At 46.6% G+C, this 12315-nt stretch overlaps 1 protein-coding gene across 2 annotated transcripts in view; it reads left to right on the forward strand.

Annotated features, from left to right (window-relative positions):
* Positions 1-12315, forward strand: part of RBM5 (RNA binding motif protein 5) — a 313693-nt gene that overhangs the window by 280599 nt on the left and 20779 nt on the right. For both annotated transcript variants that reach the window (XM_069206838.1, XM_069206839.1), the window contains one exon: positions 16-90. In XM_069206838.1, the coding sequence (XP_069062939.1) occupies positions 16-90 (75 nt within the window). The remainder of the gene's footprint in view (positions 1-15; positions 91-12315) is intronic.

Genomic DNA, 12315 nt, shown 5'->3' on the forward strand with positions numbered 1-12315 from the left:
ATTTATTTATAACAGCAAAACCTTGAACTGCTCAGGACATCGAAGTTCTCCGAACAAGATATGGCATCGTTGGAACAAAGAGAGAGGGAGGTGTGTATAAATTGTCCTGCTTTCAATTGACTTTTAGTGATATAAGGGGCTTAGTGTTATGGCAAAGTATTAACTTTGTAGGTTGCTGTAGGAAGCTGACTCTCTATATAGTGATTTAAAATGAAGTACATTATGGACAGTCCAATGGATCCCCAATTGGTATCACGGGCAAAAGTTTGTAAGTCTAATGCTCTATTTTTGGTGGTGTGGGTGAGCAGTTAGGTGTATTAGAGGGAAGTGCTAACCATTTGTTGTACTCGGAGGCAATAACTGAGAAACTCAGAATAAATCCAAGACCAATTTAGAGAAAAAAAAATCTATTTATTTTAACCCCAAGAACTATGTAAGTGGACTTTCAAGTATCAATACTTGGCAGTTAAAAAAAAAAAAAAAAAAAAAAAAAACGTGCAGTTTTCAAAGTTCACTCAATGTTATCCTATGGATTAAAAACAATGGTCAGCAAACACAGGGCTAACTACTTACGAAGCCAATCTCTGGGAGTTGAGGTAACTACTGGGCACTGATCAGAATCACACCAACAGATCACACTGGGTGGCACTAGGGCGGCCATGTGCACAGGTGCAGTAATGTCGGGTGCCCAATGGTCTCCTATGGGAGATTGACCTCGTGACAAACAGGCTGCAGGCTCTGGCTGGAAACCTCGTCTGGGACAACAAACTGGTACACAGACTTTAGGTGCTCGGGGACGTAGATGCACCTTTTTGGTCCCCTTCTTGTGTGTCGTGTGGCAACGGATGCAGAGGTGTGTTGGTGTCTGGTCTTCTCGTCTGGCACAGGTGGCCTCAGAGTGGATTCTAGCTCGCGGGAGCAGGAGGATGTCGTTGGCACCCCACCTCATCTGGGGTCAAGGGTGCTATGGTTGCTGTAGGTGTTGCGTTTTCTCTCACCAGAAGGCTGGGGAAGAAGGTGCCTGCATGCAGGGGCTGCAGGTGACTTGGATGAGTCCAGGAGGGGTGATGCTCAGGTGGACTGAGGGTCGGGGCAGTTAGAGAGCACTGCTGGCACCATTGATGGGTTTCTCACTGGGTTGAGGTCATCGGGTGCAGCGTCCTCGTTGGATACTTTTTTGCTGAGCTGCTCACAGGAGTCTGAATCTCTTAAGAAGACAGGCTTCCTGGATTTCTTGATGCTGCAGGGAAGAGTCTTTTTCCCAGAATTAGGTGGGGTTAGCAGGCAGGCTGAAAGGGCTGGTACCAGGTCAGCTGCTGCTTCCTCTTCGTCTGCGGGGTCAACTCCTCTTTGTCCTTCGTATGTAGTCAGGATCTCAGTTCTAAGATTTAAGGGTGCCACCTAAATACTCATTTTAGAGGCGTTACAGGGAGTGCCAAGTGGTAGCCAATGGGCTCACCACCGTTAAGGTGAATACACCCACTCTATGGCCACTTCTGATGGGAAGTGGGCATAACCGGAACCTAACAGTTCGATGGCATATGTTGCTGCAGATACACGTGTGGCACAGTCCGCTGCCTGGTGTTGGGCTCGGAGTATTACAAGTTGTTTTTCTTCGAAGAAGTCTTTTTGGTCACGGGACCGAAGGACTCCTCCCTCCTCGGCTCCATTGCGCATGGGCGTCGACTCCATCTTAGATTGTTTTTTTCCGCTGTCGGGTTCGGACGTATTCCTTTTCGCTCCGTGTTTCGGTTCGGAAAGTTAGTCAGAATCTCGGAAGAAAGCGTCGGTATTGTTCCGTTCGGTATCGGAATAGTTAGGTACATCGACACCGATCATCGGAAGACTTTGGGGTAGTTTCGATCCCCCATCGGGGCCTGGTCGGCCCGACCGCGTGCGACATCGAAGCCGATGGAACGGACCCCGTTTCGTTTCTGCCCAAAATGTCACAGTAAGTATCCTTATACAGATCAGCACTTGGTCTGTAACTTGTGCTTGTCCCCCGAGCACAAGGAGGATACCTGTGAAGCCTGTCGAGCCTTCCGGTCCAGAAAAACACTCCGGGACCGAAGAGCCAGGCGTCAACAAATGGCGTCCACGTCGACAAAACAACGTTTCGACGAGGAAGAGGAAACATTCTCGGTTCCGGAATCAGAATCCGGAGACTCCGACGTCGAACAACAGCAACAAACTGTGAGTAAGACGTCGAAAAGTAAATCCATCGACAAACCGAAAGCCCAGGGGACGCCACTGCCAACAGGCCATGGCTCGACCCATAAAACAGGCGACCCGTCGAAGGCGCCGAAAAAGGGCACGCCCATAGCGAAGACACCCGACTCCGGTCGAGGGACCGCCATGGAGCAACCTCGGAGCCGAGAAAGCGGCTCCGAGAGACAAAAACAAGATACCGGCACCGAAAAACATCGGCACCGAGAATCCATGCCGAAAGGAACAAAAGTTCTGTCGGTGCCGAAACCGAAAAAAGATTCTCTCTCGGCGCCGAAAAATACCACACCTTCATCCTACTCAGAGGAACAAGGAATAAGTGGCCAAATGCACAGATTTGGACAAGAGCTCCAAAGTGTAGAATCGGACTACACACAAAAGAGACTGTACATCCAGCAAGACACAGGGAAGATATCAACCCTTCCCCCAATCATGAGGAAAAGAAGGATCGGACTTCCAAAGGATGACGCACAACCACAAGCCAAAGTGGTTAAAAAAGTCACGCCTCCGCCCTCTCCACCACAGGCATCGCCGGCACAAACACCGCCACAAATGCACTCACCAGCGCAAACTACCATAAGTCATGACGATCAGGATCAAGACGCTTGGGACCTGTATGACACCCCAGTGCCGGACAATGATCCCGAGTCATACCCCACAAAGCCGTCACCGCCAGAGGACAGTACCTCATACTCGCAACTGGTGGCTAGGGCAGCAGAATTCCACAATGTCCAACTGCATTCCGATCCTATAGAGGATGATTTTTTATTTAACACCCTCTCGGCTACACACAGCCAATACCAATGTCTCCCAATGCTACCAGGGATGTTACGGCACGCAAAACAAATTTTTGAAGAGCCAGTAAAATCAAGAGCCATCACCCCAAGGGTGGATAAGAAATACAAACCACCACCCACAGACCCAGTGTTTATTACTTCGCAGTTACCACCTGACTCCGTGGTAGTAGGGGCAGCTCGCAAGAGAGCAAATTCACATACATCTGGCGACGCCCCACCTCCGGACAAAGAAAGCCGAAAATTTGATGCGGCAGGGAAAAGAGTAGCATCACAGGCAGCCAACCAGTGGCGCATCGCAAATTCACAAGCGCTGTTGGCCAGATATGACCGCGCACACTGGGACGAGATGCAACTTCTCGTAGACCATCTTCCCCAGGAATACCAAAAAAGGGCGCAGCAAATAGTGGAAGAGGGACAAACGATCTCAAACAATCAAATCCGCTCTTCACTAGACGCAGCCGATACTGCAGCAAGAACAGTCAACACTGCTGTCACCATAAGGAGACACGCTTGGCTACGCACTTCAGGCTTCAAACCTGAAATCCAGCAGGCTGTCCTTAATATGCCCTTCAACGAGAAACAACTTTTTGGCTCTGAAGTGGATACAGCCATTGAAAAACTTAAAAAGGACACAGACACGGCCAAGGCCATGGGCGCACTCTACTCCCCGCAGAGCAGAGGCTCTTTCAGAAAAACTCCATTTAGAGGGGGGTTTCGTGGCCAACCCACAGACACCACCAGTCAACAAACAAGAACCACACCATATCAGGGTTCCTTCCAAAGGGGAGGTTTCAGGGGATATCGGGGGGGTCAATTCCCAAGGAGTAGGGGAAGATTCCAGACTCCAAAAACACCTCCACCTAAACAGTGACTTTCAAGTCACGCAACCCCTTCACTCAACACCAGTGGGGGGAAGACTAAGCCAATTCTACCAATCTTGGCAACAGATTACAACAGACAATTGGGTATTAGCAATAATACAACATGGCTATTGCATAGAATTCCACAACTTCCCACCAAACATCCCCCCAAAACACGCAAAATGTCACCACAACATTTAGAACTTTTAGAACTAGAAGTTCAAGCACTACTGCAAAAGGATGCAATAGAGTTAGTACCAGTACAACAAAAAAACACAGGAGTTTACTCCCTGTACTTTCTAATTCCAAAAAAAGACAAAACATTAAGACCAATATTAGATCTCAGGACACTAAATACCTACATCATATCGGACCATTTTCACATGGTCACACTACAAGACATCATTCCACTGCTCAAACAGCAAGATTACATGACCACATTAGACCTAAAGGATGCGTACTTTCATATACCAATACACCCTTCTCACAGAAAGTACCTACGGTTCGTATTCAAAGGAATACATTACCAATTCAAGGTGTTGCCATTCGGAATAACAACCGCACCAAGAGTGTTCACAAAATGTCTAGCAGTAGTAGCAGCACACATCAGGAGACAACAGATACATGTGTTCCCTTACCTAGACGATTGGCTAATCAAGACCAATACAGTAAAAAAATGCGCAAACGACACCACATTTGTCATACAAACCCTTCACAAACTGGGGTTTTCCATCAACTATACAAAATCACACCTAGAACCGTGTCAAACACAACAATATCTAGGAGCAACCATCAACACATCAAAAGGAATTGCCACTCAAAGTCCACAAAGAGTGCAGGCATTCCACAAGGTAATAAGTGCTATGTTTCCAAACCAAAAGATACAAGCAAAATTTGTGCTAAAACTTCTAGGCATGATGTCATCATGCATAGCCATTGTCCCAAACGCAAGACTACACATGCGACCCTTACAACAGTGTCTAGCATCACAATGGTCACAGGCACAGGGTCAACTTCAAAATCTGGTGTTGGTAGACCGCCAAACATACCTCTCGCTTCTATGGTGGAACAGCAAAAATTTAAACAAAGGGCGGACATTTCAGGACCCAGTGCCTCAATACGTTATAACAACAGATGCTTCCATGACAGGCTGGGGAGCACACCTCAATCACCACAGCATTAAAGGACAATGGGATATACACGAAACAAAATTTCATATCAATTACCTAGAACTGTTAGCAGTATTTCTAGCGTTAAAAGCCTTCCAACCCATAACACACAAATACATTCTTGTCAAAACAGACAACATGACAACAATGTATTATTTAAACAAACAAGGAGGAACACACTCAACACAATTGTGCCTCCTAACACAGAAAATTTGGCAGTGGGCGATTCACAACAACATTCGCCTAATAGCACAATTTATTCCAGGAATACAAAACCAACTAGCAGACAACCTTTCGCGAAACCACCAACAAGTCCACGAATGGGAAATTCACCCCCAAGTTCTGAACAAGTACTTTCAAATTTGGGGAACACCCCAAATAGATTTGTTCGCAACAAAAGAAAACTCAAAATGCCAAAACTTCGCATCCAGGTACCCACACCGCGAATCACAAGGCAATGCTCTATGGATGAGTTGGTCAGGGATATTTGCGTACGCTTTTCCCCCTCTCCCTCTCCTTCCATATCTAGTAAACAAGTTGAGTCAAAACCAACTCAAACTCATACTGATAGCACCCACATGGGCAAGACAACCTTGGTATACAACTCTACTAGACCTTTCACTAGTACCGCATGTCAAACTACCCAACAGACCAGATCTGTTAACACAACACAAACAACAGATCAGGCATCCAAACCCAGCATCATTGAATCTGGCAATTTGGCTCCTGAAATCCTAGAATTCGGACACTTCGACCTCACACAAGAATGCATGGAGGTCATAAAACAAGCTAGAAAACCTTCCACTAGACACTGCTATGCATCTAAGTGGAAAAGATTTGTTTACTACTGCCATTCCAATCAAATACAACCATTACATGCCTCTACTAAAGACATAGTAGGATACTTACTACATTTGCAAAAAGCAAATCTCGCTTTTTCATCTATAAAAATACACCTCGCAGCAATATCTGCTTACCTACAAACTACTCATTCATCGTCTCTATTTAGAATACCAGTTATTAAAGCATTCATGGAAGGGCTAAAAAGAATTATACCACCAAGAACACCACCAGTTCCTTCATGGAATCTTAACATCGTCTTAACAAGACTCATGGGTCCACCTTTCGAACCCATGCATTCCTGTGAAATGCAATATCTAACCTGGAAGGTCGCATTTCTCATTGCAATCACATCCCTCAGAAGAGTAAGTGAAATACAGGCATTTACCATACAAGAACCATTTATTCAAATACACAACAATAAAATAGTTCTAAGAACAAATCCAAAATTTCTGCCAAAAGTAATCTCACCATTCCATTTAAATCAAACAGTAGAATTGCCAGTGTTCTTCCCACAACCAAATTCTGTGGCTGAAAGGGCACTACATACATTAGACATCAAAAGAGCACTAATGTATTACATTGACAGAACAAAGCTAATCAGGAAAACAAAACAACTGTTCATAGCTTTTCAAAAACCACACATAGGAAATCCAATCTCTAAACAAGGCATTGCTAGATGGATAGTCGGATGCATTCAAACATGCTATCTTAAAGCCAAAAGAGAATTGCCTATTACACCAAAGGCACACTCAACCAGAAAGAAAGGTGCTACAATGGCCTTTCTAGGAAACATTCCTATGAGCGAAATATGTAAGGCTGCAACCTGGTCTACGTCTCATACGTTTACTAAACACTACTGTGTAGACGTACTAAATGCACAACAAGCTACAGTGGGCCAAGCTGTACTAAGAACATTATTCCAAACTACTTCAACTCCTACAGGCTAAACCACCGCTTTTAGGGGAGGTAACTGCTCTATAGTCTATGCCACACATGTGTATCTGCAGCAACATATGCCATTGAACTGAAAATGTCACTTACCCAGTGTACATCTGTTCGTGGCATTAGTCGCTGCAGATTCACATGTACCCTCCCACCTCCCCGGGAAGCCTGTAGCCGTTTAGAAGTAGATCATAAATCTTAAACATCTGAACATTTGTAAATAATTATTAGAAACTCTTAACGTACATACATATTCACTCCATTGCATGGGCACTATTTATACCAAACAACTCCATCCTCACCCTCTGCGGGGAAAACAATCTAAGATGGAGTCGATGCCCATGCGCAATGGAGCCGAGGAGGGAGGAGTCCTTCGGTCCCGTGACCAAAAAGACTTCTTCGAAGAAAAACAACTTGTAATACTCCGAGCCCAACACCAGGCAGCGGACTGTGCCACACATGTGAATCTGCAGCGACTAATGCCACGAACAGATGTACACTGGGTAAGTGACATTTTCATTCTAATTCCTTCCTAAAAAGATGGAGTAATTTTAAAAGTAGTTTCCACTTCAGCTCGTCCACCTTAGGGGTAGGACTGGCATGAAGTGGGCCCTCCTCCTAATTTAACTACTTTTCCCAGCTGTGCTGCTGCCAAAAGTGGGGTCGGGATAGGGGGGTCGGTCATCCCCACCTTCTGAAGAGACCTGGGTAGCATTTCAAAAGGTGGCAAGGCCTTTGAAACTCCCCGCCCTGGAATGTCCATCCTGCTCCTGATGAGGTGTTTTATGCCCAGAGCAGCCCTTTGTTGTGGGCCTCCAGGAGCATTGGGCCTCACATCGGGAGGGTCAGAACTTGGTATATGGTGGCTGCACTGGTTTGTGCCATTCAGTGAACACACCAGTAGCTGAGTAGGTTTTCAGGGGATACCTCTAAGGTGCCCTCCGTGTGCATTTATTAATAAATCCATCACTGGAGTTAGTGAGGGTTTAGTATTCTGAGATGCTTGCTAACAAATATCCCTGGATTCCGAGAAGCCATTGTGTAACTGGGAGACTCAAAATGACCAGTGTTCAGCACCTGTATTTCAAATGGCTTCCCTGTGGACTTAACTATGTCTCAGAATCGACAGACACAGCAGGGGTGTATCTGCTCATGCACATGTCCTCACATGTTCTTGGGATATACCCCACTTTAGTGGTGATTTGCTCCTGCAGTGGTAGGGGATGTGGCACACAGGGGTGTGTGACAGGTTGTGTTTTCAGTTTAGTCCACACCAGCACACGCAGTCTGCAATGGCAGCACACACTAGGTTAAGTGAGGGGTCCCTGAGGGTGGTTCCATTGGTGCTGCAGTCCTCAGGAGATCTTCCTTAGTACTCCAGGCCCTAGGTACCAGGTGTACCATTTACTAGACACTTCCATATGGTGATAAAGGTTTTGCCAACTGGGGAACAACTGTGCAGTGTTGGGAAAGATCTTGCTAGCCTTTCATTCAAAATCACATCAGACACCAAGAAAAAAGTGGGAGGCTAACCATACCAAAAGGTGTGCTTTCCTACAGTGTCAACGAGCCCCCATCAGTCATATCACCCCCTATGTACACTTGTATATTTGTATGTTGACATTGTCAGCAGTTCAGTTTCATAATCTACTGGAGGGTGTCTGCTTTTCCCCTTCGGTGGGCGCTCAGGCTGCAGCTTGTCTCCCAGATTGCCGTGGAAGGTCCCCACTCACTTCGCGACTGTAGGAAACTGGCCCCTTGTTTGCAGTACCCCACACTTTCTGCCTGATATCTGATGCTACTTGACTGAGTGTTTGCTGGGATCCTGCTAAACAGGTCCCAGCACCTGTTCTTTCACTAAAACTGTACCATTGTTCCACAATTGGCATACCCCTGGCCCCCAGCTAAGGCCCTTGTAAAAGGTACCAGTGGTACCAAGGGCCCTGTGACCAGGGAGGGTCCCTAAGGGAAACACTATGTTCGGTGGCATGTGTAGCTGCAGATACACATGCTGTGCATAGGCCGCCGTCTGGTGTTGGGCTCGGAGTGTTACAAGTTGTTTTTCTTCGAAGAAGTCTTTTCGAGTCACGAGACCGAGGGACTCCTCCCACTTCGGTTCCATTGCGCATGGGCGTCGACTCCATCTTAGATTGTTTTCTTTCCGCCGTCGGGTTCGGACGTGTTCCTTTTCGCTCCGTGTTTCGGGTCGGAAAGTTAGTCAGAATCGCAGAAAAATTTGTCGGTATTGTTTCGTTCGGTATCGGGTTAGTTACAACAAATCGACACCGAATCTTGAAGAGCTCCGGTAGCCCTTCGGGGTAATTTTGATCATCCGTCGGGGCCTGGTCGGCCCGACCGCGTGCAACATCGAGACTGATGGAACGGACCCCGTTCCGATTCTGTCCTAAATGCCATAATAAATATCCTTATACGGATCAACATTTGGTCTGTAACTTGTGCCTGTCCCCCGAGCACAAGGAGGATACGTGTGAAGCCTGTTGCGCGTTTCGGTCGAGAAAAACGCTCAGAGACCGAAGAGCCAGGAGGTTGCAGATGGCGTCCACGCCGACAGGACAACAACGGTTCGAGGAGGAGGAAGAAGAAACTTTCTCCATCCACGAGTCGGATTCCGAAGAATTCGACGTCGAAGAACCACCAACAGTGAGTAAGACGTCGAAACAAAAAACACAAGAAAAAACTGACAAAGCCCAGGGGACGCCACCGCCAACAGGCCATGGCTTAACCCGGAAAGTAGGTGACCGTCCATCGGCACCGAAAAAGGGCGAGCTGCTGTCGAAGTCGTCCGACTCCGGTCGGGATACCGGCACGCAGCAATCTCGGGACCGAGAGAGTGACGCAGAAAAAATTCGGCACCGAAGTTGGTCGGCACCGAAAAGGCACAACACCGAAAAGGGAAAAGATCTTGTCTGAGCCGAAAAAATCCAGAGACACGGTTTCGGTGCCGAAACACCCGGCAACCGAACCGAAAACTAGTTCCTACTCAGAGGAACAGGGACTGTCCTCCCAACTAAAAAAAAAAACACAGATTTGAGGAGGAATTACAAACAATAGAGCCAGATCACACACAAAAGCGGATCTTTATTCAAAAGGATACAGGGAAGATTAGCACTCTTCCCCCAATCAAAAGAAAAAGGAAACTTGACTTCCAGCAAGGAGACAGGCAACCACAAGCAAAGGTTGTAAAGAAGGTAACTCCACCACCCTCTCCACCAACTCATGCATCACCGGCACAAACTCCACCATTAACACACTCACCAGCTCATACCACAATGAGCCAGGATGATCCGGATGCATGGGACCTCTACGACGCTCCAGTATCGGACAATAGCCCGGAGTCGTACCCAACTAAACCATCACCACCTGAGGACAGTACTTCATATGCACAGGTGGTAGCTAGGGCAGCCGAATTCCATAATGTCTCGCTACATTCGGAGCCTATTGAGGATGACTTCCTCTTTAACACCCTGTCCTCCACCCATAGCCATTATCAAACCCTTCCCATGCTTCCAGGAATGCTAAGGCACTCGAAACAGATATTTCAGGAGCCAGTTAAAAGCAGAGCCATAACTCCAAGGGTGGAGAAAAAATACAAGGCTCCGCCACAGACCCTGTTTTTCTTACATCACAACTGACACCAGACTCAGTAGTTGTGGGTGCAGCTCGTAAGAGAGCCAACTCGCATACATCAGGCGACGCACCACCTCCGGACAAGGAAAGCCGCAAATTTGATGCAGCGGGAAAAAGGGTTGCAGCGCAAGCGGCAAATCAATGGCGCATCGCCAACTCGCAAGCACTCCTGGCGAGATACGACAGGGCTCATTGGGATGAGATGCAACATCTCATCGAACCCCTCCCCAAAGAGCTCCTAAAATGTGCGCAACAAGTGGTGGAAGAGGGACAAAGTATCTCGAACAATCAGATACGGTCTTCCATGGATGCAGCAGATACAGCTGCAAGGACAATAAATACTGCAGTCACGATAAGGCACGCATGGCTGCGCACATCTGGGTTCAAACCCGAAATACAACAGGCTGTGCTCAATATGCCGTTTAATGAACAGCAATTGTTTGGGGCGGAGGTCGACACTGCAATTGAAAAATTTAAAAAGGACACAGATACAGCCAAAGCCATGGGCGCACTCTACTCCCCGCAGGGCAGAGGCACATTTGGCACATTTCGTAAAACAACTTTTAGGGGAGGGTTTGGAGGTCAAGCCACAGAAACCAGCACCTCACAAACAAGACCACCTACCTACCAGGGACAATATCAAAGGGGAGGTTTTCGGGGACAATACAGAGGGGGCCAATTCCCAAGAAACCGGGGAAAATTTCAAGGTCCCAAAACCCCTCAAAATAAAGTGACTCACAAGTCACACAACCCCTTCACACAACACCAGTGGGGGGAAGACTAAGCCAGTTCTACAAATCTTGGGAGGAAATAACAGACACTTGGGTCTTAGCAATTATCCAACATGGTTATTGCATAGAATTTCTCCAACTCCCTCCAAACGTCCCACCGAAAACACACAATGTCAAAACAGCATATAGACCTTCTAGGACTAGAAGTTCAAGCATTACTGCAAAAGGACGCAATAGAACTAGTACCACGTCAACAAAAGAACACAGGAGTTTACTCACTGTACTTTCTAATACCAAAAAAGGATAAAACTCTGAGACCAATACTAGATCTCAGAACACTAAACACCTACATCAAATCAGACCACTTTCACATGGTCACATTACAAGACGTAATCCCACTGCTCAAACAGCAGGACTACATGACCACATTAGATCTAAAAGATGCGTATTTCCATATACCAATACATCCTTCGCACAGGAAATACCTAAGGTTCGTATTCAACGGAATACATTACCAATTCAAAGTGTTGCCATTCGGAATAACAACTGCGCCAAGAGTCTTTACAAAATGCCTAGCAGTAGTAGCTGCACATATCAGAAGGCAGCAAATACACGTGTTCCCTTACTTAGACGATTGGTTAATCAAGACCAACACGCTAACAAAGTGTTCACATCACACAAATTATGTTATACAAATCCTTCACGAGTTGGGTTTCTCCATCAACTATGCAAAGTCACACCTTTTGCCGTGTCAAACACAGCAATACTTAGGAGCGACTATCAACACAACAAAAGGGATAGCCACTCCAAGTCCACAAAGAGTTCAAACATTTCACAAGTTAATACAGGCCATGTATCCAACACAAAGGATACAAGCAAAAATGGTATTAAAACTCCTAGGCATTATGTCTTCATGCATAGCAATTGTCCCATACGCAAGGTTGCACATGCGCCCTTACAACAGTGCCTAGCATCACAATGGTCACAGGCACAGGGTCACCTTCTAGATCTGGTGTTGATAGACCGCCAAACATACATCTCGCTTCTATGGTGGAACAGTACAAATTTAAACAAAGGGCGGCCTTTCCAAGACCCAGTG

This window comes from Pleurodeles waltl, chromosome 9 (assembly GCF_031143425.1).
Source record: "Pleurodeles waltl isolate 20211129_DDA chromosome 9, aPleWal1.hap1.20221129, whole genome shotgun sequence".
NCBI lineage: Eukaryota > Metazoa > Chordata > Amphibia > Caudata > Salamandridae > Pleurodeles > Pleurodeles waltl.